This window comes from Amphibalanus amphitrite, unplaced genomic scaffold (genome assembly GCF_019059575.1).
Source record: "Amphibalanus amphitrite isolate SeventyFive unplaced genomic scaffold, NRLGWU_Aamphi_draft 000252F_arrow, whole genome shotgun sequence".
NCBI classification, from domain to species: domain Eukaryota; kingdom Metazoa; phylum Arthropoda; class Thecostraca; order Balanomorpha; family Balanidae; genus Amphibalanus; species Amphibalanus amphitrite.
In genome coordinates, this window is record NW_024881747.1 from 462,586 (window position 1) to 486,552 (window position 23,967).

At 49.9% G+C, this 23,967-nt stretch overlaps 2 protein-coding genes across 10 annotated transcripts; one reads left to right on the plus strand and one right to left on the minus strand.

Moving 5' to 3' along the window:
- Positions 1-1,044: 1,044 nt before the first annotated feature.
- LOC122386461 (cuticle protein 16.5-like) lies at positions 1,045-2,644 on the minus strand. Its single transcript, XM_043375659.1, has 2 exons — positions 2,388-2,644; positions 1,045-2,125 (listed from the first exon to the last, which is right to left on the minus strand). The coding sequence occupies exons 1-2, from the start codon at positions 2,397-2,399 to the stop codon at positions 1,235-1,237; spliced, it is 903 nt and encodes a 300-aa protein (XP_043231594.1). The 5' UTR covers positions 2,400-2,644; the 3' UTR covers positions 1,045-1,234.
- An 8,672-nt stretch (positions 2,645-11,316) lies between these two features.
- LOC122386462 (acetyl-CoA acetyltransferase B, mitochondrial-like) lies at positions 11,317-23,872 on the plus strand. 9 transcript variants are annotated; one of them, XM_043375667.1, is made up of 11 exons: positions 11,317-11,405; positions 13,595-13,650; positions 14,781-14,918; positions 15,250-15,364; positions 15,937-16,130; positions 16,639-16,753; positions 17,177-17,352; positions 19,255-19,440; positions 19,959-20,116; positions 22,352-22,717; positions 23,217-23,872. In XM_043375667.1, the coding sequence occupies exons 2-10, from the start codon at positions 13,615-13,617 to the stop codon at positions 22,470-22,472; spliced, it is 1,239 nt and encodes a 412-aa protein (XP_043231602.1). In that variant the 5' UTR covers positions 11,317-11,405; positions 13,595-13,614; the 3' UTR covers positions 22,473-22,717; positions 23,217-23,872. The 9 variants fall into 9 exon arrangements, with proteins under 9 accessions (XP_043231602.1, XP_043231599.1, XP_043231601.1 ...); XM_043375669.1 differs by having other exon boundaries at positions 11,341-11,386; XM_043375668.1 differs by having other exon boundaries at positions 11,342-11,360.
- Positions 23,873-23,967: the final 95 nt, after the last annotated feature.

A 23,967-nucleotide genomic window follows, 5' to 3' on the forward strand; every position in this document is an offset into this window, starting at 1 on the left:
TTTTTGACGCGCCCCGTCCTTTAAGGGAAGGGATGAGGGATAGGAGCCACAGGTCTGGAACCTTCGACTGAGGTTAGATATTGACCCGAGGAATCGATTGCGACCATTATTTTGGCGATCAGACGAAGCCTTGGGGCACTTTTGACGCGCCCCGTCCTTTAAGGGACGATTAAGGGATGAGGGATAGGAGCCACAGGTCTGGAACCTTCGACTGAGGTTAGATATTGACCCGAGGAATCGATTGCGACCATTATTTTGGCGATCAGACGAAGCCTTGGGGCACTTTTGACGCGCCCCGTCCTTTAAGGGACGATTAAGGGATGAGGGATAGGAGCCACAGGTCTGGAACCTTCGACTGAGGTTAGATATTGACCCGAGGAATCGATTGCGACCATTATTTTGGCGATCAGACGAAGCCTTGGGGCACTTTTGACGCGCCCCGTCCTTTAAGGGACGATTAAGGGATGAGGGATAGGAGCCACAGGTCTGGAACCTTCGACTGAGGTTAGATATTGACCCGAGGAATCGATTGCGACCATTATTTTGGCGATCAGACGAAGCCTTGGGGCACTTTTGACGCGCCCCGTCCTTTAAGGGATGATTAAGGGATGAAGGAAGGGAGCTAGGGCAAAATAAATGTCATATTCGTGTTCCCCGTCCCCCAATTGACCTGATGGCAGTTTTTGAAGCGATTCTGAATGCGACGCTGTATTCGTTGCTGTTGCTGACGCTAACTTCACGGACATCTTTTCCCACTGGGTACCGGTACAGCCATGAGCTAGTATGCAAAGAAACATACATGAGCAAATGTTTTCTTTCCATTCATTTCATATTTTGCAATCATGTGTAGTGTGCAATATGTATGGCTTATGGTAGGACCCGGTTGCACCCGTCAGAAAATTTACAGCAACCGGTCCGGACCAATATGGGTCCAGACTGGTTCTTTGGACCCGGTCCTCGGGTCCACATTTTGCCACCTCTACTCCCCACCTACACATGATCATCATTGCCTCTCAGAACCCCTCCAAGGTCCAAACCACGGTGTTGTGATGGGAAATGGATGTATTGAAAGAGATGATCACAACATGAGTGGGCGCCAATCGCTGACCTGAACGCACGCCAAGCACACAAAACCATACAAACCACAGCACATCTCAGCACACACCAACAGAGACCAGCCGCGCCGACCGTCCGCCGGTCCGAGCTGATGTCAGAATCGAGAGGTCAGGTCAGTTTACCAGGCCTTGACCTCGACCGGGGCGGCCTTGACGGCCACGGCGGCGGGAGCGGCAACCACGCTGGTGTAGGCAGGGGCGGCGTAGGCGGGCGCGGCGTACACGCGCTTCCTCACCTCAACAGGAGCCGTGTGCACGGGCGTGGGCACGGCGTACGGCTGGGGCACGTCGTAGTGCACGTCGTAGGGCTTCGGCACCGGGTTGACGGTCTTGACCTCGGCGGCGTACTTGCGCACGCTGACGGTGGCCGGGTTGGTGACGGTCTTGCCGACCAGGGTGCGCGGCGCGGCGATGGCCGGGGCGGCGATGGCCGGCTTGATGATGTTGGTCGTGTGTCCGGTGACGACCTGCTCGTCGGCGTAGTGCACCGTCTTGGTGACGGGGATCTCCACCTCCTGACGCACCACGGTCGGCGCCGAGTAGGCCACGGCCGGCGCCGCCGCGTACGCCACCGGCTTGACATCCTCAACCTTGATGGTCTTCACCTCGGCGGGGGCAACAGCCTTGACGGCAACCGGAGCCGGGGCGTAGCCGTGGACGGGGGCGGCGTAGCCATAGCCGTAGGCGGGGGCGGCGTAGCTCAGAGCCACGGGCTTAGCCTCGTCGATCTTGATGGTCTTGACCTCAGCGGGAGCAGCAGCCTTGACAGCCACGGCCGCCGGGGCGAAGCCGGCGTAGCCGTAGCCGTAGGCGGGCGCGGCGTAGCCATAGCCGTAGGCGGGCGCGGCGTAGGTGGTCACAGGCACGCCTTCGACCTTCTCGACCTTGATGGTCTTGTGCTCGACAGCCGGGGCAGCGATGGCGCCCAGACCGATGGGGAGAGCCGCACTCCTGAGAGCAGCATAGTTGCCAGGGGCAGCAGATGCCACCACAGCTAGTGCGGCAATCACCTGCAAACCAAGCAAACGTCGATCAGTAACAGCACTCTTTGTTGCTTCAGATTTTTGATGCTGTTGAAATTCGTTAAATATTTTAGCAATTGTTTTTTTTTTTGGGGGGGGACTGACGAGAAATGCACAAAAAATGGATGGTAATTAGGGAGACAGGATGATAGCAGGAAATTAATTACTCTAGCTAGTAGCTACTGAAAGCATTTAGTGCTTACAAGTTACAACTAAAAGTCGATTTACCCGCGCTCGCCGCAGTACTTACAAAGGCCTTCATGTTGTGATCAGACAGAGGACTCCGACTGGATGCCTGCCGAGGCGGCGGCGGGCCTTTTATACGGGCGGCATGGGGCGGCGCGTCCTTGTGTGGCGCGAGGAGCCCCGCCCTGGCCACAGGACGGCCGAGACGGAGGAAGCGTTGTGGTAGGGGGAGCCGATACCCGCCTATGGTTTTTGACGTCTCTCGGCGCGAGCAGCTGGGTCGAGAAATGGTTATCTGGATTTCAGCGACTATGTTCAATTGGAAACTGCGAAGATTTTGGTGCTGATTTTGGTGATTTTGAAATACATACTGACACCGAAAAAGAAGCGAGCGGTCATACATCACCCAAATCTCGATTAACCCGCGCCCTGCTGGGGGGGGTGTTTGAACACCCCCCCTTGTGGTTTTTCGCGAATATCTCAAAAACGGCGGCGCGGAGCGCCGCCGTTTTTGGTACACCTTATCATACATCAATTCTACACATGTTGTGAAAATTTCAGACCAAGGTCATTCAAGGTCAGGTCACCAGGTCACTTGAAGTGACCTCACCTCATAAAAAGTTTCAATGTCTGTCATAGCTACACCGAGTGACCGATCGCTTTGAAACTTTCAGCGATTGATAAGGGTAACAGTATCTATAAAATGTATATCTCGGAATTTTGATATCGGTGACCTAAGGTCAGGTCAATTTTGCGACCTCCCCATTATAAGTCAATGGGAGAAAATTGAAATGCGCCTCTTTTGGACGGAAGACATTATAAACACTCCCAAACACTGAATTACAAGTGGTTTAGACACACTGAACATGAAAATGGTGTCCGTGACCCCTGTTTATGCCCTGAGGTCATCTTAGGTCACGAATGGTATCTAACAGTTTTTCGCAAATAACTTTTGATAGAGGCATGCTAGAGCAATGAAAACGCCTTAGATGTGTTCAGCTCGACGATACGGATCGACTGATATGCAACATGACCCTTTCCGGTCAGGTCATGACCTTGACCTGAGGTCAAATTTTCAAGTTGACCTTTCAAGGTCAAGTTATAGTTCATTCGATGCGTCTTGACGAGAGGAACACGATGCCGGTAAAAGTAAGCTCGTACAAGGCTTGGGTCAAAAGTTATTGCCGAAAAACTGTTTCCGAAAAAATCGGCTATTTTTGCAGTTTTTGCCCCCTGCAGGCAAAACCGTTGACGTTAGGTCAAATCTGAGAGAATTACTCAGAAAGGGCGTTAATAGGGCTATCGAATGCGCTTTTCCGCGGCGCTGTAGCTCTATTGGTTCCCGAGTTATGCGTTGGCTTCTTGGAAATTTTCGACATTCGACCTGGAAATCGGCGAAATTTTGCCTTCAATGACCTCTGGTGACCTGACCTTTGACCTGACCAAAAAATTGACCGAAGTGATTTCGTCATTATTTTTGACGCTCTTTCGAACGCCGCCTTCCGCGTATCGCTACGTGGCCCAGGAGCCGAGTTACAAGGGGGGGTGTTCAAACACCCCCCCCCCCCCAGCAGGGCGTGGAAATCCAGGACCCCCAGCCGGGCGCGGGTTAAAATAGGAAGACGCTAATTCAGGTAAAAGTTAAACACATTTAGGTAATGGAAGGAAGCAACATTAATCAATGTTGGCTTGTACCTATGCCGCATGAGCCGAGAAGATTTTCAAACACTAACAAGGATACACACCGGGAGAACGATTGAAGATTATTTTATTGCTCACAGATTGAAGGGGAAACCACAAAATCTAGTTGAGAGGGCTCACTTTTCACGTGCGCACTGGTCAATGGTCAATTTTACAATGGTCAATGGTCAATTTTACGTCTCAAGTGCGGTTGGGTGGAATGCGCCAAACGTAAGCATGCTTTATCACCAACGCTGCCGACAAGATGGGTGCCCCGACTTAATTAGTTTGAATATCACACTTTGCACGTTCACAAGTGCAGGGCTCCTGATTGATCTCAGTCGTTCTTCTTCCGAGTTTTTTTTCTGGTCTTATCACCTAGTCTAGCGTGACGATTTGGGTATCTTAAAATAATAATAATTTGCTTCTGTTCCATATCATGCAGAAAGAAAGCATTAGGTAATGGAATGGTACGCTCAAGCTTATTCGGACATTGTTGCACGATGATGCCCGTTTTCAGGACGATTATATGGCACACATTTTGGCACATTTGGTGCGATCTTGACATATTAGAATTCAGATTCATAGTTTATTCTCGGTAGCCTTATATAGGCTGCATGCATCATCCTTATTTATCAAATTACCAGCCAACATTTTCGATTAAATCATTGAAATAAACTCATGACCTGAGTATATTTGCTGTAAATTGATTTGCCTTAGATTTGGTCAAGCTTGATGTATTTGCCAGATGCCCCAACACGGCTAATTTGGAGCTCAGGGCTGGCGCAAAAGCACCCTGCGCCTCCCAAACCACCGGTCATTGAGGAGGACATCCAGAAACATTTCAAGAGCACGTTTTGCCGGGGTCGGGTCACGTTCTGCGGGGGTCGGATCACGATCTGCCGACGTCACGGGCACGGATGACCACGGGGGTGAGTGGGGAGGGGAGGGGCCGCTGCCCGGGGCCGTCACCGCCAAGGTCAGGCGGCATCCGCGGCGGCTCGCGCCAAGGTCGGCTCCAGGACCCGCCTGTGCCGGCGGCGGTGGCAACCGCCGCCCCATCGCAGCCCTCTTCTGGCCCGTCCCGGATGTGACCATTCGTCTGCCGGCCCACCCCGCCCGGCCCCGGCCCGGCGGGGCGGGGATCTTTCTGCGGGGGCAGTGTCACGCTGCCGGGAGCTAACCCGGACCGAAACGGGATCTGGGCGGTGGAGAACGGACCGGAGAGGGGTGAGACTATGGGCCTGTTCCAGCGCCTCCAGAAACCTCTAGAAAGCTCCAGAAAGCTCTAGAATCCTCCAGAGAGCGTTCCAGCGCCTCCAGAAAGCTCCAGAAAGCTCTCGCCAAAGCTCCAGAAACCTCCAGTAGCCTCCAGAGAGTTGGGAAGTCCAAATTTCTCTGGAGGCTCTGGTCTACAATTATGGCGCACATGTGACAATCACGAATGTAAACAAAGAACTTTTGACTGATAATTTTATAACTTGAATGTAAAGAAAATAGCATTGCTATAATTTTGTTAACCTTTCTTGCTAAAATGTAAAACAAATTTTGCGTTTCAAGAGAGAATAATCGTCATTCTTTTGGTATCTGTGACGCCAATCTCTAGAAATCTCCAGATTGCGTTCCAGCGGCTCCAGTGAAACCTCTGATAAAGCCTCCAGTTAAGAATTTTTACTGGAGGCGCTGGAACAGTGAGACCGTCCCAACAGAGGTCAAACAGTAATAACGGACAGAAGCTGTCAGCGTGGGAAGATGGTATGAAGGACCATGGGCTAGTTGGTATGATAAGGATTCCCTAGTCACATAAACGTTTGAATTTCTGCTGCATGGAGCAGTCTGCACGGAAGCCGAAACCAATGACAGCAAATGAAACAAGGGATAAAACATGACTCTCAGGTTTAAATAGTTAGTACTTTGTTTGTCAAATTAAAATATCTGAATGCTCTTAATGAAATGATATGTTGAAACGTAGCACTATCAATAAGCTTGTTTCAAAACAATATTTCCTGCAAATTTCGTGGTATGAAATAATCGTTTATTTGAATTGCTTCCGAAAGTAACCACTAACTACAGCTGTGAGTGCACATACAGGCCTGCCTACACTATTCAACAGACTAAGTACACGAGCAATCATTGCAAAGGGATCCTAATTGGTCGCTGCTGCTCCCTACCATAATGCGAGTATAACCATCAACCTTGACCTATGTATGTAAGTACAGCTAACCCATTATCGCTCCCCTCCCGAACAGAGATGAAAGATAATGACACATTTTATGGACTGTAGGATGCAGATTGCAGATGATAATATGTAATAAGGACTTGCGGACGATGAGAACAACATAGCCTAATGTCACACATCACTCTATTCCGATAGTGGAGACGAATTATATGCTGCTTACCGAGCGCTGATGCGAAGCTGAGGGAAACGTGGTTGTGCTACAAATGTATTTCACATCTATAGGCCAAAAGGGTAATATTTTCCATTTTGTCTCATCTACTCTGCATTCACGCTGTTACATTTCTGACCACCAGCACACAACGCTTTGTTACCGGTTCATCTATTTTCTCTGCATTTCATGCAGCATAAACACTGGGTGGAACTCTGACTTCATGCTATATGTATCGTTATGAAAATATTGACGAATTGACATGCCCATAAGGTACTTACTTGGGTTAATACCCAAGATGCTATGTGACACATTCTGGTCGCCGCTTTAAACGGTGTCAAAGCATATGCTCATAGTCTGACATTGGCCACAGTGGTCCGTACCGTTGTCCGAGCTGATCAGGCTAGATGCAGGTTGTCAGTGCAGGTATAGCCCATGGGCGACCACACCCGTCACGTGACCCCGTTGGCGGGGAGCAGGAACAGAGAAAAACGACGGGCCCACTGGAGCGAGGCTGACGGGAAATATCCCGATCCCCACCACATGACACCCGCCGTGAAAAACTGGCTCACTGCACTAAATCTCACATGATCTTAGTGCAAAGAAATCTGAACACTTGTGCAAATGAACATTTTGACCTGCTTCATAGAACGCGAGCGGTTCGTCAATTACTTTATATAAAATTGCACCACATCTGACACGATTTTAATTGCCACATAACACCAAAAATCGATGATTCTTTACTTTTGTTGACTGAAGTTGTGTCAGTGACTCATGCAATCATTAAATAAACAATAAATAAACATTAAAAAACCAACCGTCGTTTCACTTGATTGGATTATATTCGGCAATATATTCACTTTAGTATGAGGCTACGGTTCGTAATCTTCATATTTTAAATACGTAAACAATAGCCGAAGATAAATGACTGTGCGGACTTTATTGTGAGCTTTAAATGGTTCAGCTTCTGATGCGGCATGAAAATCGCCTGCATGATCTGCGGGATGTTGATATTCGGTAAATAAAGAGAATTAAACGCTTTGTGCGGGGCCCTACATAACATTTTACTCCATTTCGCCCATCCATAGCTAGCTGTGCACCAGTACATACTGGCTCGCTTTATCGTATACTGATTACTGTCTCATCGTGATATAGGCTCGTTGCTGGTGGCTGCGTCGTGCGCCGGGCAGGCCGGCGCGTCAGGCCGGTCCGTGGCTGTTCCGGGTACCCCACCGGCCAACTGGGCGTGGCCGCCGCTCCTCGCCACCATCTGATCGGGAGGAGCCCGCTGACCTCGGTCCGTCTCCGCTAACGGCGCCAGACACCCCGAACGCCACCGAGGGAGTGGGGAGAGACTCAGGGACTGGACGTTTAGGCCTGGGAAAGAGCGAGTGGAGTGTCGGGGACGGACATATAGCTTCCGTAATTCCTATTACATTTGATTAACCCTAGAACGCCTAGGGGGGGGGGGGGGGTTGTATCACAAGTATATCATTCGCCATTCGCCATTATATCAATATGTCATATTTAAAACCGTGAACACGACTGCGTTGCGTTATTACCTGTTCCGGGTTCCCATGGTAAGCAACTTATCGTCAGTGGCACCTTTTCATTTCCCTTTGAATTCGGTACCTATACCTATTACACTACCCATGGACATTTCATTTAACCCTCGCCGGCACAGGGGGGGGGGGGGGTTGATGCAACCCCCCCTAAGGTTTTTCGCGAATAACTCGCGTAAAAAGCGGCCGATCGCGACGACACTTTCAGTACCCTCGCATTGATCAATTTTACACCTACCTTGAAAATTTCATGACCCTGACTCCAATGACCTTTGACCTGTGACCTCTTTTCTGTGACCATGTTTGGCCGAAATCGCGGTTCGGCGCATGTCGGCTCGCATTAGCCGTGCGTTTGCAAGCTTTTCGTGGTTTCAAACGTTCAAACAAGTGATTTGATGTTGCTCCCATGCATTAGGGTGGGTGTCAAGGTCACCTGAGGGTCAGGTCAGGTCATTGACCTTTGGTGACCTTGGGTGACCTCGGTTCACTTTTTCGAGTTTTACATGTTTCTAGGCTAGTTTTTGGAGCTGAATTCGAATTTAGCAACCATTTGAACATTTACGAAGTAGTTTTGGTGCCTTCGTAACATGTTACGAAGCTGTCCGAGGCGGTTGACACGTATTACGAATACCCGTCACAACCCCTACCGGTTGACCTGACCTGATCTGACCCGACCTGGTCTAAATGCTTAAAGACATCATCTCTGATCAAAACTAACACGATATTCGTGATCAGCACCCCGGAAAACCACATAGCAGCCACACTTTACGACTTTCTAACAGGTCCCGATTTTCCCGGTTTTCGGGTCATTGACCTGACCTGGAAGGTCAACCGATGACCTAGGACCTTAAAATTGGGTATCATCGGCTTCGTCTCGTGACGGGCAACACGCTCGTTTTTTCCGCGAAGCTCTAGCTCGATCAGGGGCCAAACGCGAGGGGGGGTCGTACCAACCCCCCCCCCCCCTTGTGCCGTCGAAGGACTCAAAATGGCCTGTGCCGGCGAGGGTTAATTTAATTTCATTTATTCACCATTTCAGCCACGGGACATGCCCACTTACGGCCAAAGTCACAGCACATTGGACACTGCAGTCGCCAGTCACCGCGCCGTTAGGCGTTAGGGCGGGTCACGAGAGGACTTTTTCGGCGATACAAAATGAAGAGCAAAATTCCTACGGATCATATCACAACTAAGCTATGATTGAGGATTTATGATTAAGATATAAATATTGCATAAAGTATACCTAGTGCACACTGCATAGCTCACTCATCACTGTTCTTTCTTCGCTGTCAAGAGTGTGAGCCGTGAGGACGATGATATGTTCGCTCAATATACCCTGGATGATATGCCTGCCAACATTCCTGTTTGTCCTTGCATGTTCGACTGGAACTTGTTGAAGCTCACTGGACCAGACTAAAACAGCTTGCTGACCGCACCCTTCTTTTCCTCCTGGTGAAATATTCATCTGAACGCCGTGCGCCGTGACGAACGTTACTTTCCCACGCGGTGAGGCCGCAGTTTGGTATCAGCCCGCTCTCTTTGTCCTCCGTTCGGCCTTAGCGGCACATTCTGAGCGTTCATCCCGACCAACGGAGCGTTCCGGGGGCTGGTCGGCTCAGGGTCGGGCGGCCGGCGCCTTGCCCCGCGGCGCTGTGGGCCGCACCGCGGACCCCTCACCCTGCCTCCCCCCCAACGGAGGAGGAACAGGGCTGCCACGGCCAGGGCGGGGCGGAGCCACCGCATGCTGGGTGAGACGGAAGGGTAGCTGCGTCATATGGCTAGGGACTAGGCTGGGAGGCTTACCAGTTACCATACATAGTTTCGGGCGTGACAGATTGTTTGCCTCTCTGTCAAGGAAAGCTTTTGGTTGTTATTTGAATAGCGCTATCTTTTGAAAAAAAAATAGTTCAATTACCTAACACTGCACTCAAAACCTTACCGTTCTATTAGGTACAGTTGACCTTTGATGACCTCGGTTCATTTTTTCGAGTTTTATATGTTTCTAGGCCAGTTTTTGGAGCTGAATTCGAATTTAGCAGCCATATGAATATTTACGAAGTAGTTTTGGTGCCTTTGTAACATGTTACGAAGCTGTCAGAGGCGGTTGACACCTACTACGAATACCCGGCAGGACCCCTACTGGTTGACCTGACCTGACCTGACCCAACCTGGCCTAAATGCATGAAGACATCATCTGTGATCAAAACTAACATGATATTCGTGATCACTGATCAGCACCCCGAAAAACCCCACAGCCACAGTTTACGACGTTCTAACAGGTCCCGATTTTCTCGACTTTTGGACCATTGACCTGACCTGGAAGGTCAACCAATGACCTAGGATTTTAAAATTGGGTATCATCGGCTTCCTATTGTCACGGGCAGCACGCTCGTTTTTTTTCCGCGAAGCTCTAGCTCGATTAGGGGCGAAACGGCAAGGGGGAGGGGGTCCAACGGCCCCCCCCCCCCTCTTATACGTTCGCGGCTGGAAAAAAACACCAATACGGGCGAGGGTTAAAGGTACGTGCATAAGAACAAAGAGAGACAGACCTTTATAGGTGGCACTCAGTTTTTTTTCGTGTTGAAACAGCTTTTAGGATTTACAAGAGTCAAAAAAGTTACCCCGGGCTGGCTAAAAGTTACCCCGGCCACGGCCGGCGGGTGGCCGGGGCAGGTTCTCCATCCATGGACCTGACCTTTGACGTCAATGTCATCGGTGACATAGGCGGCGGAACGGGGAGGGCACCGGGGCACCGTGCCCCCCTTTGACTTTGGCATTTTAACATTAGCCCTATGGGCGTTGCATGGAAAGAATGGAACCGAAAGTCGGCAGTGCCCCCCCCCTTCATTGAAGGTGTTCCGCCACTACTGATCGGTGACCTCGAGGTCAATGAAAATATGTTTCGCTCGACGGCGTTTCCAGGGCTATCAGACGCCGTTTAAATTTTGACGATCGGCCCAGTAGTTTCGGAGTCACTCGCCTTTTGGAAATTTCCCCAGTCACTGCGGGATAATAAGCTAATGCTGAGCATACCCAATGATGCCCTTCGATTCGGCATAGGGCAATCTGTTATGAATGGATCAGACTAAATCTGCTAGATGACTTTTTCAATTACCTCCATGACCTGGGTGGCTCTGACCAAACCTTTTTTTAAAGAAATATTCCCCAGTCACCTTGACATCAGGTCAACAATTACCTACTGACCGCAGCATGACCGCAGCGCAGGCCATCGAGTTTTGGACGAAAGGGGCAAACGGCAGTCTACGAAGTCTCATTTACGAGTACGTACTAAAATTCCCTGCTACGCTGCCATATTGCTACCAAATTTCTCTCCTTTGGTTGGTATCAATACGCAGTACGGACGAAATCGCCGCACTAAAAATTTCGTATTGCCTGGTATTTTGGATGGTATTATTTTCATTTTCGTTCAGCCGGTGGGTGTGTTATTTTCAGGTTTGTGTTGTAATTTATATTTTATATTTGGAAATGCAAACTGCATTATTGTGCTTTTTGGTGTTAGTTTGTATCTTGCTTTTCATATAGCTTTGCGCAGGGGTGGATAATTAGGTAGTCATAAAGCAGGCGTCACACTTCCGTGTTAAGGGCCGGAGGTCCGGTGACGGGCTGTGGCCTTGAGACGGCCGCCGGTTTATTACGTCACAAACGTACTATCGATGCAGAGTTTTCTATCGATGTGAGAGCTTTGATTTACGGAGCGGGGAGATGAAAATGACCAGCGCACAGCGGACGCAGGGAGAGGAAAGGATAAAAAAACTTGGTCACAGCAGCGGACTCGCTTCGAATCCGAAGGTCCCGGGTTCGAATCCCACCATGGCGTTGCCTCAGCGGCCACTTTATCGTACTTTTTAATTTTTAGAGGGCTGGGATCGGCAGTGATGAGGGTGCTAGAGCTCACTGACTCGAGTTCGACTCCAATGCAGAGGTCCTGGGTTCGAGTCCCACCACGGCGTTACCGAAGCGGCCACTTTATCGTAGATGCTTTTTTAGTTTTATAGGATTGGGATCGGCAGTGCTGAGGGTGCTAGAGCTTACTGACTCGACTCCAATGCAGAGGTCCTGGGTTCGAATCCCACCACGGCGTTACCGAAGCGCCCACTTTATCGTAGATACTTTTTTAGTTTTATAGGATTGGGATCGGCAGTGCTGAGGGTGCTAGAGCTTACTGACTTGACTCCAATGCAGAGGTCCTGGGTTCGAATCCCACCATGGCGTTGCCTCAGCGGCCACTTTATCGTACTTTTTAAGTTTTAGAGGGTTGGGATCGGCAGTGCTGAGGGTGCTAGAGCTCACTGACTCGACTCCAATGCAGAGGTCCTGGGTTCTCTACTCAAAGCCCCTGATCAGTAGAAAACACGGCATGGAATCCTGTTCCACCGCTGGGATTTGAACCCGCGACCTCCGGCGACCCTATCAGCGAGTTTAACATTTGTCGTCATGCACGGTAATCCCGCTGCTCTACTTAAACATGATTCGAACCCAGGACCTCTGCATTGGAGTCGAGTCAGTGAGCTCTAGCACCTTCCTCAGCACTGCCGATCCCAGCCCTCTAAAACTTAAAAAGTACGATAAAGTGGCCGCTGAGGCAACGCCATGGTGGGATTCGAACCCGGGACCTCTGCATTGGAGTCGAGTCAGTAAGCTCTAGCACCCTCAGCACTGCCGATCCCAATCCTATAAAACTAAAAAAGTACCTACGATAACGTGGCCGCTTAGGTAACGCCGTGGTGGGATTCGAACCCAGGATCTCTGCATTGGGGTCAAGTCAGTGAGCTCTAGCACCCTCAACACTGCCGGTCCCAGCCCTCTACACACAAAAAAAACACGCACACACCCAAAAAAGTTCGCGACTGTCGGCCGCTGATCGAACGGCATGGTGGGATTCGAACCGGTGACCTTCGGATTCGAAGCGAGTCCGCTGCTGTGACCAAGTTTTTTTTATCCTTTCCTCTCCCTGTGTCCGCTGTGCGCTGGTCATTTTCATCTCCCCGCTCCGTAAATCAAAGCTCTCACATCGATAGAAAACTCTGCATCGATAGTACGTTTGTGACGTAATAAACCGGCGGCCGTCTCAAGGCCACAGCCCGTCACCGGACCTCCGGCCGTTAACACGGAAGTGTGACGCCTGCTTTATGACTACCGATAATTATAGGGGCTTTGGGGGTGTTCGAGCACCCCCTGAAATTCAAAAGTCACCATCTGATAGTGCTCCAGGGGTGCTTAGGTACTGCTTAAATTATGTACGAGACACAAACAACTACTTTGTGTAAGTTGTGAGGAGAGTGATGCTGCTGGGAAAACTACTTAGGTACCTACATGTGTTATTCTAATTCTATGCAATATATTGACGCTTCCATTCGTCAGGTCAAGGTGCTAGAAAAGCACCTCCTGGGCCATACTGCAAAGTATGGCTTGTTGGTTGAGGTCGATAAGGCGCACCAGTCCAAGCTGATAATGCACCGCCACCAACCCTTCACTAAGAGCCGAAAATCCACAGCAAAGCCGAATAAGAGTACAAAAAAACCACACCGAACCCAAAAAAATGACCAGTTTACATCAGCACTGACCTCAATTAGTGATCCGCCATGCTCATTTTCTGTCATAAGCTCTTGTCCTTTTTTCAGGGATATTCAGAGGCTTCATCATGGCAAACTTTTTGAAAAACTGTCGCAGAATGAAGGTATGTCTTGATTATTTTCCTTATCTGAATTTCGTATTCATAATCAAATCAAGTAATGCTTGCAAATCTGGACTGAATGGATTCAAGTGTGATTCTTTGTCTGGACTCATTGTATGGCTGTTTCCACTTTCCAATGAGAATGAATGAAATAAACATATCATTAACTAACCAGACCTACATATGTAGCTGAACCTTACTTTAACACATCATATCACAGCCTTGCTTTGACTCATGAGAAAGTTTTACCCAAAATTAACACACAAAGACTTGCACCAATGAATGAAACTTTGTCTGGTAGTTATATGAAAGGTGAATGGTAGCTTCTCTTGTGTGTTCTGTAAGGAAACGGAAAGGGAAGGATATACTTAACTCAAAATAAAATGTCTTTTGAGCAGCTTACTACCAAGCAATGCCTCCAAAGCTCTAAAAGAGCAAAATGCTGGATAAGGGATTGGATATCTCTTCCAGAGATTATTTGCACCATAGCCAGTGGCCTTTCAAGAAAATATAGGTCCATATGGGCCCACAAGTCTTTTAAGAAATTTTAGGAATGACAAGCAAGTAGCAACTTTTCTTCACTCATAGACAGCAGAATATGTCGACTAATGCTTATGAATGCAACGCTTGCCTTTATTGAAAGTGGGCATAAATGTGGCTGTAATTTTTAGAAAGATGGAGTAATTTTTAGAAATTTTTAGAAAGTGGGTCTACAATAACCAATTAGCCATATCATTATTTTTCAACCCACTTATCATCCAGAATTAGGAACATGTCAGCCTAATAAATGCAAGAGTAATCAATTGATATGGGTGCATGAGTTATGACTGTTTGAACTGGAATCTGGATTCCAGTGCATACACCCATTCCAGTACACTGGAGTCTGGACTATTTGTTCAGCACTCTCATGTTAATAAATTTTGTTGAAAACATAAACTAAAAATGGTGACAAGACATGTCACAACTAGATGCCAATTTATTACAATATATGTGTGACTGTCAATGATTCTATTATTGACTTATTTCCACTGATGGGTCTGACTGGCCTGCTGACTGTGCTGCAGTGGCCCACTGAGCGATCTCCCGCCGCTCTGAGCAGTCTGCTGACACCCTCTCCCGCTGCGGTTCGACAGCCGGCAGCCCGCTGCCTGTCCACCGTCACCGGCCTGAACGAGGTGGTAATCGCCAGCGCCGCCCGCACCGGCATGGGCAGCTTCCAGAAGACCCTGGCGCCGCTGTCGGCCACCCAGCTAGGCTCCATCGCCGTCAAAGTAAGCGGATGGAAATTTCCTCATCAACTCCTCAAGGTTTGGTGCTTATAAGTGCCACTGGTACCAGACACATCGCTGTTTTGTTAGAAAGGAGAATGCTCCGCCGTTTTTTTCTGTCATGAACTACGGCAAATGCTTTGATGTTGCTGGGTGCCAACACAAATATTTTGTTTCAAATAAACGATCATCATACTATGTATTGATCAGTCTCGCTTAAGCGCTCAGTCTTGCAATTGGTGAAATATAGCAGCATTAGTCAGTCTTCCTGTAGTGCTAGACGTTTACCCTGGCGGTGGTCGTCTCAGGGTGAAGTTCCCCATTTGGCCGACAGGCGGCGGTGGAGCGGGCCGGCGTCGACCCCTCTGCCGTGCAGGAAGTCTACATGGGTAACGTGCTGCAGGCCAATAGCGGCCAGGCGCCGGCTCGTCAGGCGGCGCTGTTTGCAGGTAGGGGTCGCCGGCGCCGACGCCGCTCCCAAGCTCCGCGACGAGGATGTGGGAGGGAGAGGGCAATTAGGACAAGAAGCAAGGGAGAGAAACAGGGAGTGGTTGTGAGGAGGGGAGAAAGTGAGAATGATGGGGAAAGGAAAGAGGGGATAGGAAGTAGCTACATAGATGGCAGTGATAGCAGGAGCGTTATGTGGATGCACCAGGTGGCAGTACGGGGAGGGGGATAACTATTTCTGAGTTAAGCATTTATGAAATGTAAGTTCTGCACCAAAGTGTATGGCTAATTTGTATGAGTTTTGCGATGTTAAGGACTGACTGGTCAGATGACAATTCTTGTAGTGTGTTGGTCGTTGGAGGCTGACGCCAGAGTGTGACCGTCCCCAGGTCTGTGTGACCGTCCCCAGGTCTGTGTGACCGTCCCCAGGTCTGTAAGACCGTCCCCCAGGTCTGTGTGAAGCTAACCCACTCCCTGTGACCGCCCCCAGGTCTGTCTGACCGCCCCCAGGTCTGTCTGTCTGACCGTCTCCCGGTCTGTGTGACACTGACCCACTCTGCGTAACCGTCCCCAGGCCTGTCTCGCTCCACGCCGTGCACCACCATCAACAAGGTGTGCGCCTCGGGTATGAAGGCGGTGATGATGGCGGCCCAGTCTCTGCAGACGGGTGCCAACGAGGTGATGGTGGCCGGAGGCATGGAGTCCATGTCCAACGTGCCCTACTACATGCCGCGCGGCGCCACGCCCTACGGTGGAGTGAAACTGGTGGTACGTGCGCGCGCCCCGCCGCCGCGGAGCGTGGAGGTCCTAAGCGGCGCCGGCGCTGCTGACGGGGCGGGGTAGTGGGGTGGGCCAGACAGAGGGCGTCATTTACACGGGGTCCTGTGGTCACTGCCACTGGGTGCACTTAGCTTGCTTAAATGATAATGCCCTGGACTGTGCTGGTCACGAGCTCCGAAAACGGTGCCATCAGACATTAATTGCAGAATATATCCTGGTACTAACTACGATACTAAGGTTTAATATGTTAACGTCATGTGCCTACCATGTTGCATAAATTACCAGTCTCCTGCGCTTTGATAATGGTAACTTGCATAATGCTCTGAATGGTTAATGGTAAGCTTGTATAAAAGCTACTGTTTAGGCGCTCTTGATAAGTGGGACCTTTAGCAGTCAGCTGGAGCCTATGGTTTTGGTGTGATCTGGCCCTTCCCGTTTGTGGGATCATCTCTGTTTGGTTCTGGTCATCTTTGTGACATTGCTTTGCGGTCTCCAGGACGGCATTGCCTACGACGGCCTAACGGACGCCTACGACAAGATCCACATGGGGAACTGCGGCGAGAACACGGCACGAAAGATGAACATCTCCCGGGACGAGCAGGATCAGTACGGTACGTGTGTGGGGATAGATACTAGTCTTCTGTGGTGAGCCAGAACGGCACAGCCTCCGCCAGTGGTTGGCCAACAATCACTGGCGTACCGGAAGCCGGCGTCGGTGCCCGGGAGCGTACATATGGAAGTGTTTATGCGTGGAGTTTCAAGAAGTCGAGGGCGTGATTACTGGCCTGCGTGTGTTTCCCGTCTCTTTCTTTGGGTGTTTGTTTAATTTTGGACACGGCCGTTGCCTGCCTGACGGTCGATGCTGCGGTCGTGGTCAATCGTCCATGTCCTTGTCAATACGGTCGATGTCGAATGAATGTGGTCGGTAATATGACATTGGCGGTCCGCATTTTTGTGACTCGTCAAATCAGTCCAGTCACCCTCCCCTCCCCCACTAGTGACCTCTGACGCTGACCCCCCCCCCCCCCCTCCAGCGATGGACAGCTACCGTAAGACGGCGGCCGCTTACGAGGCTGGATCGCTGGCGGCCGAGCTGTGTCCTGTCACTGTGCCTGGCGGACGTGGCAAGCCCGACCTCAGCTTCACGGCCGACGAGGAGTACCACAACGTCAACTTCGACAAGTTCACCAAACTGCGCACCATCTTCGACGTGAGTCGACGGCAGCGTCGGGAAGGGGAACATTGGGAGAGGGGAGAGAGAAGGCGGCTTTGAAGGGGACATAATTAATATTGCATTGTTCAATGGTGATGGTAGCAGTGTGACATTTCAAACAATTTGAGGAAAAGGTTTAATTTCATCTACTTTGCCTTCAAATATAGGAGTAGTTGCTTTTTTCTCGTGGCGGATGCCGGATCCCATGCTTCTTTACGCTTCCATTTATTCAAATATTCACTTATCTTTCTTTTTGGACTCCTCCGAGTTCTTAATTGCAATAATTGAAATTATTACAATGTAGTTTTTCATTACATTGAGTTCCTTCTTCCCTTAACCCGCGCCCCACTGGGGGGGGCTATTTATAGCCCCCCCTCCCGTTTTTCTGCAATAACTTCCAAACCGCTTGGCGGATCGACGCCAAACTTTCAGTACCTTCGGCTGCATCAATTTGACACCTTGTGTCAAAGTTTGAACTTCGTAGCTACCATAGGTCGGCCGGAAATGACGTCAGAGTGACGTCATGTTCGTCCGATTTCGACGCAAAACATTGAACCACGGCAATCGCTCCCAAGAACTCAGTTTTTAAGCTAGATCCAATTTCTTTGCATGAGAGGACTCAGAATTGACCGCGCTATCAAACTGCTATCTCGGATTTTCAAAATTTTGAAAATTTCGAAAATTTTATATAATAATATTCAAAATTTATATTTTTATATTTTTTCAAAAAGTTTTTGACTTTTCGAAAAAAACCGGAATATATGTGACAGACCGCATGATTATGACTAACTCTAGCAAGTTTTAGCTAAATATCTTCAAAAATGGCCAAGTTATACGCATTATTGCAAAAAATTCACAATTATTAATTTTTCAAATCAATTTTTCAGTACGTATTTGACACCGTACACCGATATAAATGGTACCATCGTGTTCCTGAGCTCAAACTGCATCCAATAGACACCTTTTTTGTTGAAAAATTTTAACTTCAAAATTTGACCTTTTTTGACCTGAAAGTGACCTGACCTAAGCTAAATTCGACTCAAAATGACCTCGAATGACACAGACGACATCAAATTCGAAATCTATGGCCTAAATGGACCATAAAACATGTGTCACGTGACCGACGCATGATATAATATTTTCGTGACCTGTGATGACCTGACCCTGACCTGAAAATCAAAGTACAAGTTTGGTACCCTCAAGGTATCTAGAGCATCTGTTCACAAGTGTGGAAACCAAAAATGAGCCTGATCTGACTGGTAAGACGGCGGCCAGAGCCCAAAATGTGAACAAGCCAAAGTGCTAATAATTTTTACTTTGACCTGACCTGTGACGTTATCGAAGACCTCGAGGTCAATGAAATTAGGTTTCGCTCGACAGTTTTTCCGGGGCTATCAGACGCCGTTTGAATTTTGACGATCGTCCCAGTAGTTTCGGAGTTAGGAGGGGGGGGGGGCTATGATTAGCCCCCCCCCCCCCAGTAGGGCGTGTTATACACAGACCCCAGTGGGGCGCGGGTTAACACCGTGCAATTCAACCAAAACGTAAATGCCATTTTCTGTCGTTTATCACCAAAATCTGGCCAAGTGACCAGGCCTCTGATCTGTTCGCTGTGTTACGTGTCACTTTGCCCAGAACGAGACCGTGTCGACACCGTTGTGGTGACCTACACGTATACGCTGTGCACCCACCAGTGGCAGTTCCCCACCATCCTGGACGACCAGTGACACTCCCTTCGCCCCGCTGACCGTCCGCTGACCCCCCCCCCAGGACCGTCCGCGCTGACCCCCGGACCTTCCGGCGACACTCCCCTTCGGACCGTCTGATGACGTCCCAGGCCATCCTGTGACACTCCCGGATCATCCATTGACCCCCCCCCTTCCCCCGGACCGTCCGCAGAAAGAGGGCACCATCACGGCCGGCAGCTCGTCCAAGCTCAATGACGGCGGCGCGGCGCTGGTGCTAATGACGGCCGCCGCCGCCGACCGGCTCGGCTGCAAGCCTCTGGCGCGCGTGCTGGGCTTCGCTGACGCTGCCTGTGACCCAATCGACTTCCCGATCGCGCCCGCCCTGGCCAAGCAGAAGGTGAGTGTGTCTGGAACCGGCCTGACTAAAAAGGTGAGCTACATATGTCCCGCCCTGGTCAAACACTAGGTGAGATTCCCTGTCCTGGTCACATTGGTGAGCCGTCCCCCGCCCTGGCCAAATACAAGATGAGTCCTGGCCCACCCTGGTCAAACAAGGTGATAAATTCTCGCTCTAGTGAGTCACTGGTGATGGGAAGTGGTCGGTCTTTCAATAACCGTCCCTCTCATTTATATACTTCATCAGAAACATGCTGCATTCCCTGTTCTAAAGGATGCTGGTGTTTTATTTGGAAATTTATGTCGTCGTTATAACTGATAAGAGATTGGAATGATGGGACCCCCGTCGTTTTGATGTTTGCATTCTTGAATACACATTTGTAACTATTGTTCCATATCAAAGGTCAGAGTGATGGATAGCAATGTGTCTTCGAGACCGGCTAAAGCTGTTTATCCGTGTCCACGTACCCGTGGAGGCCCTGCTCCCCTGACTCCCCTCTCCACCGTTCCCGTCCCCAGCTGTTCGCCCAGCTGGGTATCAACAAGGACGACGTGGCCTTGTACGAGATTAACGAGGCGTTCGCCGTCGTCATCCTGGCCAACATCAAGATGCTGGACCTGGACCCGGCCAAGGTCAACGTCCACGGAGGAGCCATCAGCGTTGGACACCCGATCGGGTCAGTGGGCCTCGGTTATCCCCCAGACTATCATGATGTAGGACATACAATCGGGGAATGGATGGGGGTCAGCGGGTCCCGGGGTACCTCTCGGGGCTGCTGTGTGTTGCCCGATCGGTGGGGCGGGAGGCAGGGTCATTTGGCACGGGGTAACCTTTGGACTGCTGGGTGTCACTCGATCGGGGGGAGGGGGAGTGGCAGGGGCCGTGAGTTCCGGGGTACCTCTGGGGCTGCCTTGGGACACCCCATAAGGCACAGGAGTCAGTTTATATGATTCACACAATGCATACCAGTCCATATGTGATTGATTTTCTCCCACAGTTGGTCGCGTAAAAATGCACTGGGGAAACTAGGCTCACTTTGGTTGGAGGTTGGCAGCTGCACTTTCTCCTTTGATTTCTTAGTGATGTTTTATTCCGATTGATCCATCAGTCCATTATTTCTGAGAGCCTCACGGCTCACATAATCTATAAAGCACGGTAACTGTTGAAAGTTATGGGCGGCAATGACAGGGAGATGACACGCCGTAAATCCCTGTCAACCAGCGATTTATGGTGCTAACTAACTGCGCCTGTTATCGCGTGTCAAGTCGCTTCGCGCTACAGAATGAGGTTTATGGTGCTTCTGGAGATGGAAACTTATGATTTTTGGTACAGTAATAATTATATGTATGTCTGCATTAAGACACCAGTCAACCTGTTACAAGCAAAGACATCTCATGCTTAAGAGGTTCTGAATGTTTTGCCTTCCCTTGAGAGTATAACGCATGATGCTACAAAATTTGTTTTGTTTTGTAGTTAGGTTCTTTCGATCTTACGAGACCTTATCAGAGCCGGGAGGATGATAGAATTTACGAGTAGACACTGGTCTGGTCGGGCACCCTGGTGCTCCGTCGGGCCTGAGCTCATCCAGTGTACAGGCCACCCAGCTCCGTTAATATGGTCACCGCACCCGGCCAAGGGCCTGCTCCTGGTTGGAGCCAACCGTGTGGGATAAAGGTGACCGTCCAGCCCGAATCAGGGTGTTTGCGAGAAGGAAAATTATTATTTGACTGTCATGAGGATGGAAAATGAACGGTGGCTGCTAAAAAAATAAATAAAAAAACACTTTCAACCACAATCAAGGAAATTGGACATCCGCGTGGTCAAGTTTTGACGTTAAACACGTATTCAAAGGATCCAGCCAGGTTGATTTGGGATATGTACCATAAAATCGATCTACGACAGTGCAGCTTTCCTACGCCGAGCAATAGCCAGTAAATCGCCGATATTGTGAGGATGTTGATGACTGGCGCAGAATTGCCCGAGGTCTGTTTTGCGGTGTGTCCGGGCGGTCTAAGTTTGGACTGAGTGGTTAGAGCCGCACTTTCAGCAGTGAGGGTAATGCTCGAACGTCCGTGCCCCCGTTCGAGAAGCCATTTTGGACCATCATCCGAATTTATGACACCTCCCGAATGGCTGCTATCCACTCCCAGCCTTTAAGTAGCGTTTATCCTAATGTATTTTATCGATTTGACTTCAGTGGTTTATTGGTATTCAGCTTGATGTCGACTGTACTTTGCGTCTAACGTATTGTGGTGAAATCACTAACAATATGGAGTAGTGAAATGCAGTCTTGTAGCGGTACAAACATCCTTGCGTAACAGCTGTTTGCTTGATGAAGGGCGTTACATTATGAAATGGTAATGCCGCTTTCAGCTATCCGCACCGCGGACTTGAGTACCTGTTGCTTGTCTAGCCAATGTATTTACTGCTAGAAAACATTGTATGGGGCGGGCGTTATTCGATGTGCAAGTTGCCGTTGGTTATCAGGCCTTCATTAGTTTTAGGAGTGGGTGGCCACTATATTGAGGCAGGCCAGTGCGTTACGCTCGGGGCCCCGACCAGTATGTTTCTTTGAGGGACGGCTGACGAGCTATCCTTCCCGGAGATCCATGTCCGCTAACCACCAGTCCGTGTCGGTCTTTCAGTCCGAGTCCGTCTCCAATGTCGATCAAATGACCGGTCCGTCCGTATACACCGGTCCATAAGGGACTAATCCGTGCCAGCCGAATGACCTTACATGAAAACTCCGTGCTGTAGCATCACTAATCCCGGAACATTGCCAGTGCGTGTCTTTCAATGACCGGTCCCTGTGCGTGTCCACTGTCCATCCACTGATCACTCTGACTCCGTGTGCGACTGTGACTGTGACTGCGACTGCGACTGCGACTGACCGATCGTCTCCGCTCCACAGGATGTCCGGGGCACGCATCACCGGCCACCTGGCGCACTCGCTCAAGCCGGGCCAGCTCGGTGTGGCCTCCATTTGTAATGGTGGTGGCGGCGGCTCGGCCATCGCTCTGCAGGGCCTGTAGACGACAGTACGCGACGCCAGCTTCCCGTCAGTGAGTGGCCGAACGGAGGGTCCGCCCGCGGCGGGACGGGGTCCGCCGCAGCGGGAGGGGTATCAAAACGCCCGGCGCTCCCACGAGGCGAGGGGGCGCTTTGTCGCACGCGGTGATCCCGGATAGGATGCATCATACTGTACAGTTTTTGTAATGCCCTCGGACGTCATTTGTAACGAATTACTGAGCGTTGTGAGTGACAAAGGAATCGTAAGTTTCGACAGGCGCGGATACAAGGGGGGGGGGCCATGGGGGCCATGGCCCCCCCCCCCCTTGGCCGATTTTTTTTTCAAAAAATAAATAAAAAGTTAAAAAGTTAAAAAGCTGAAAAGGGGGCCTCCTGAAAATAAAGTGGCCGAAATCCGATGAGTTTTTTTTTAACCTACCCACTTAGTTATTTCTTAGAAGACTAGCTGAGAAGACTTCTTTGTTAGAAGATTGGTAAAGCTTTTCATAACTTGGAGGTCTCTTATACTCACAGAGATGACCACTTTTACAGGGCCTCCTAACCTGCACAGAGGGCCTCCAAGCCTGCACAGATGTTGAGATGTTGCCTGAACAGCTAGATAAGCTCAATAGACGCAGTTTTTTTTTTGGGGGGGGGGGGCCCAACAAGTGGGAAGATGGGGCCTCCAACAGGTGGGATTATGGGGGGGGGGGCCTCCTGGTTTCTAATGGCCCCTCCCTTGGAGATTTTCTGGATCCGCCCCTGAGTTTCGATGCATATTTTTGAGCCCTGGAGTCCCGACTGGCCAACTACTAGCCCCGTGTCATAGCTTAGAATAAGGAAGGGTGCCTATTCGCGGTAGAGCAGCATCTAATAGTAAGCGGTTTACTCTGAATTGAGATGCATTGTTAAGAGGCCAGTCGGGCAAGTATGTGAGCATTGTGCAGCCTTTCTACTTCTTCATTGCAATTTTGATTGGTTATTTGAAACACTCTTAGTCATCTTCCCAAAATTACCTATTTAAGAAACGATATCGACATTGTATTTGACTCTCTTATAATTACTAGCCCCTTTTTGTGGTCAGTTGCTTGTCCTAGGCAAGCGAATACCTACCGTAGCCCTGCTCTTATTTAACCGGTTTTGGTTTTCTATCGCCTTTACTCTTTAGGTTATTCATGCCCTAGGCACTTGTTGGTACGATATAGAAGTGTAGTTGTAATGCAGGTTGTGTTTGCTCTATGGTCCCGCGGCCAAAGTTAGTCGGTTGATATGACTGCGTTCAATCGGTGTCTGGTGCAATATCGGTTTGCGTGGCAGCGTTGTCCCGGCGATGGGTACCACGGATCGCCCGTCTCTGTGTCGTTCGTGCGGCCTGTGCAAACTTCACTGGGATGGATAGGGAATCAATACAAACGGCTGTGTATTGATTCTTTTGAACCGGATTCTTTTGAATCGCTGTCTGGGAAAAGGAGCATCAAGGCGAGCGGATGTCCTAATCTCCGCCTGGGCTAATGCAAT

What these genes read in the sequence shown, in the direction of transcription:
- LOC122386462 (XM_043375660.1), top strand. Translation starts at nt 13,209, where the DNA reads ATGTACGAGACACAAACAACTACTTTGT. An exon ending in AAAACTGTCGCAGAATGAAG is followed by an intron (nt 13,651 to 14,780) that starts GTATGTCTTGAT and finishes GCGGTTCGACAG; the next exon opens with CCGGCAGCCCGCTGCCTGTC. An exon ending in TAGGCTCCATCGCCGTCAAA is followed by an intron (nt 14,919 to 15,249) that starts GTAAGCGGATGG and finishes TTTGGCCGACAG; the next exon opens with GCGGCGGTGGAGCGGGCCGG.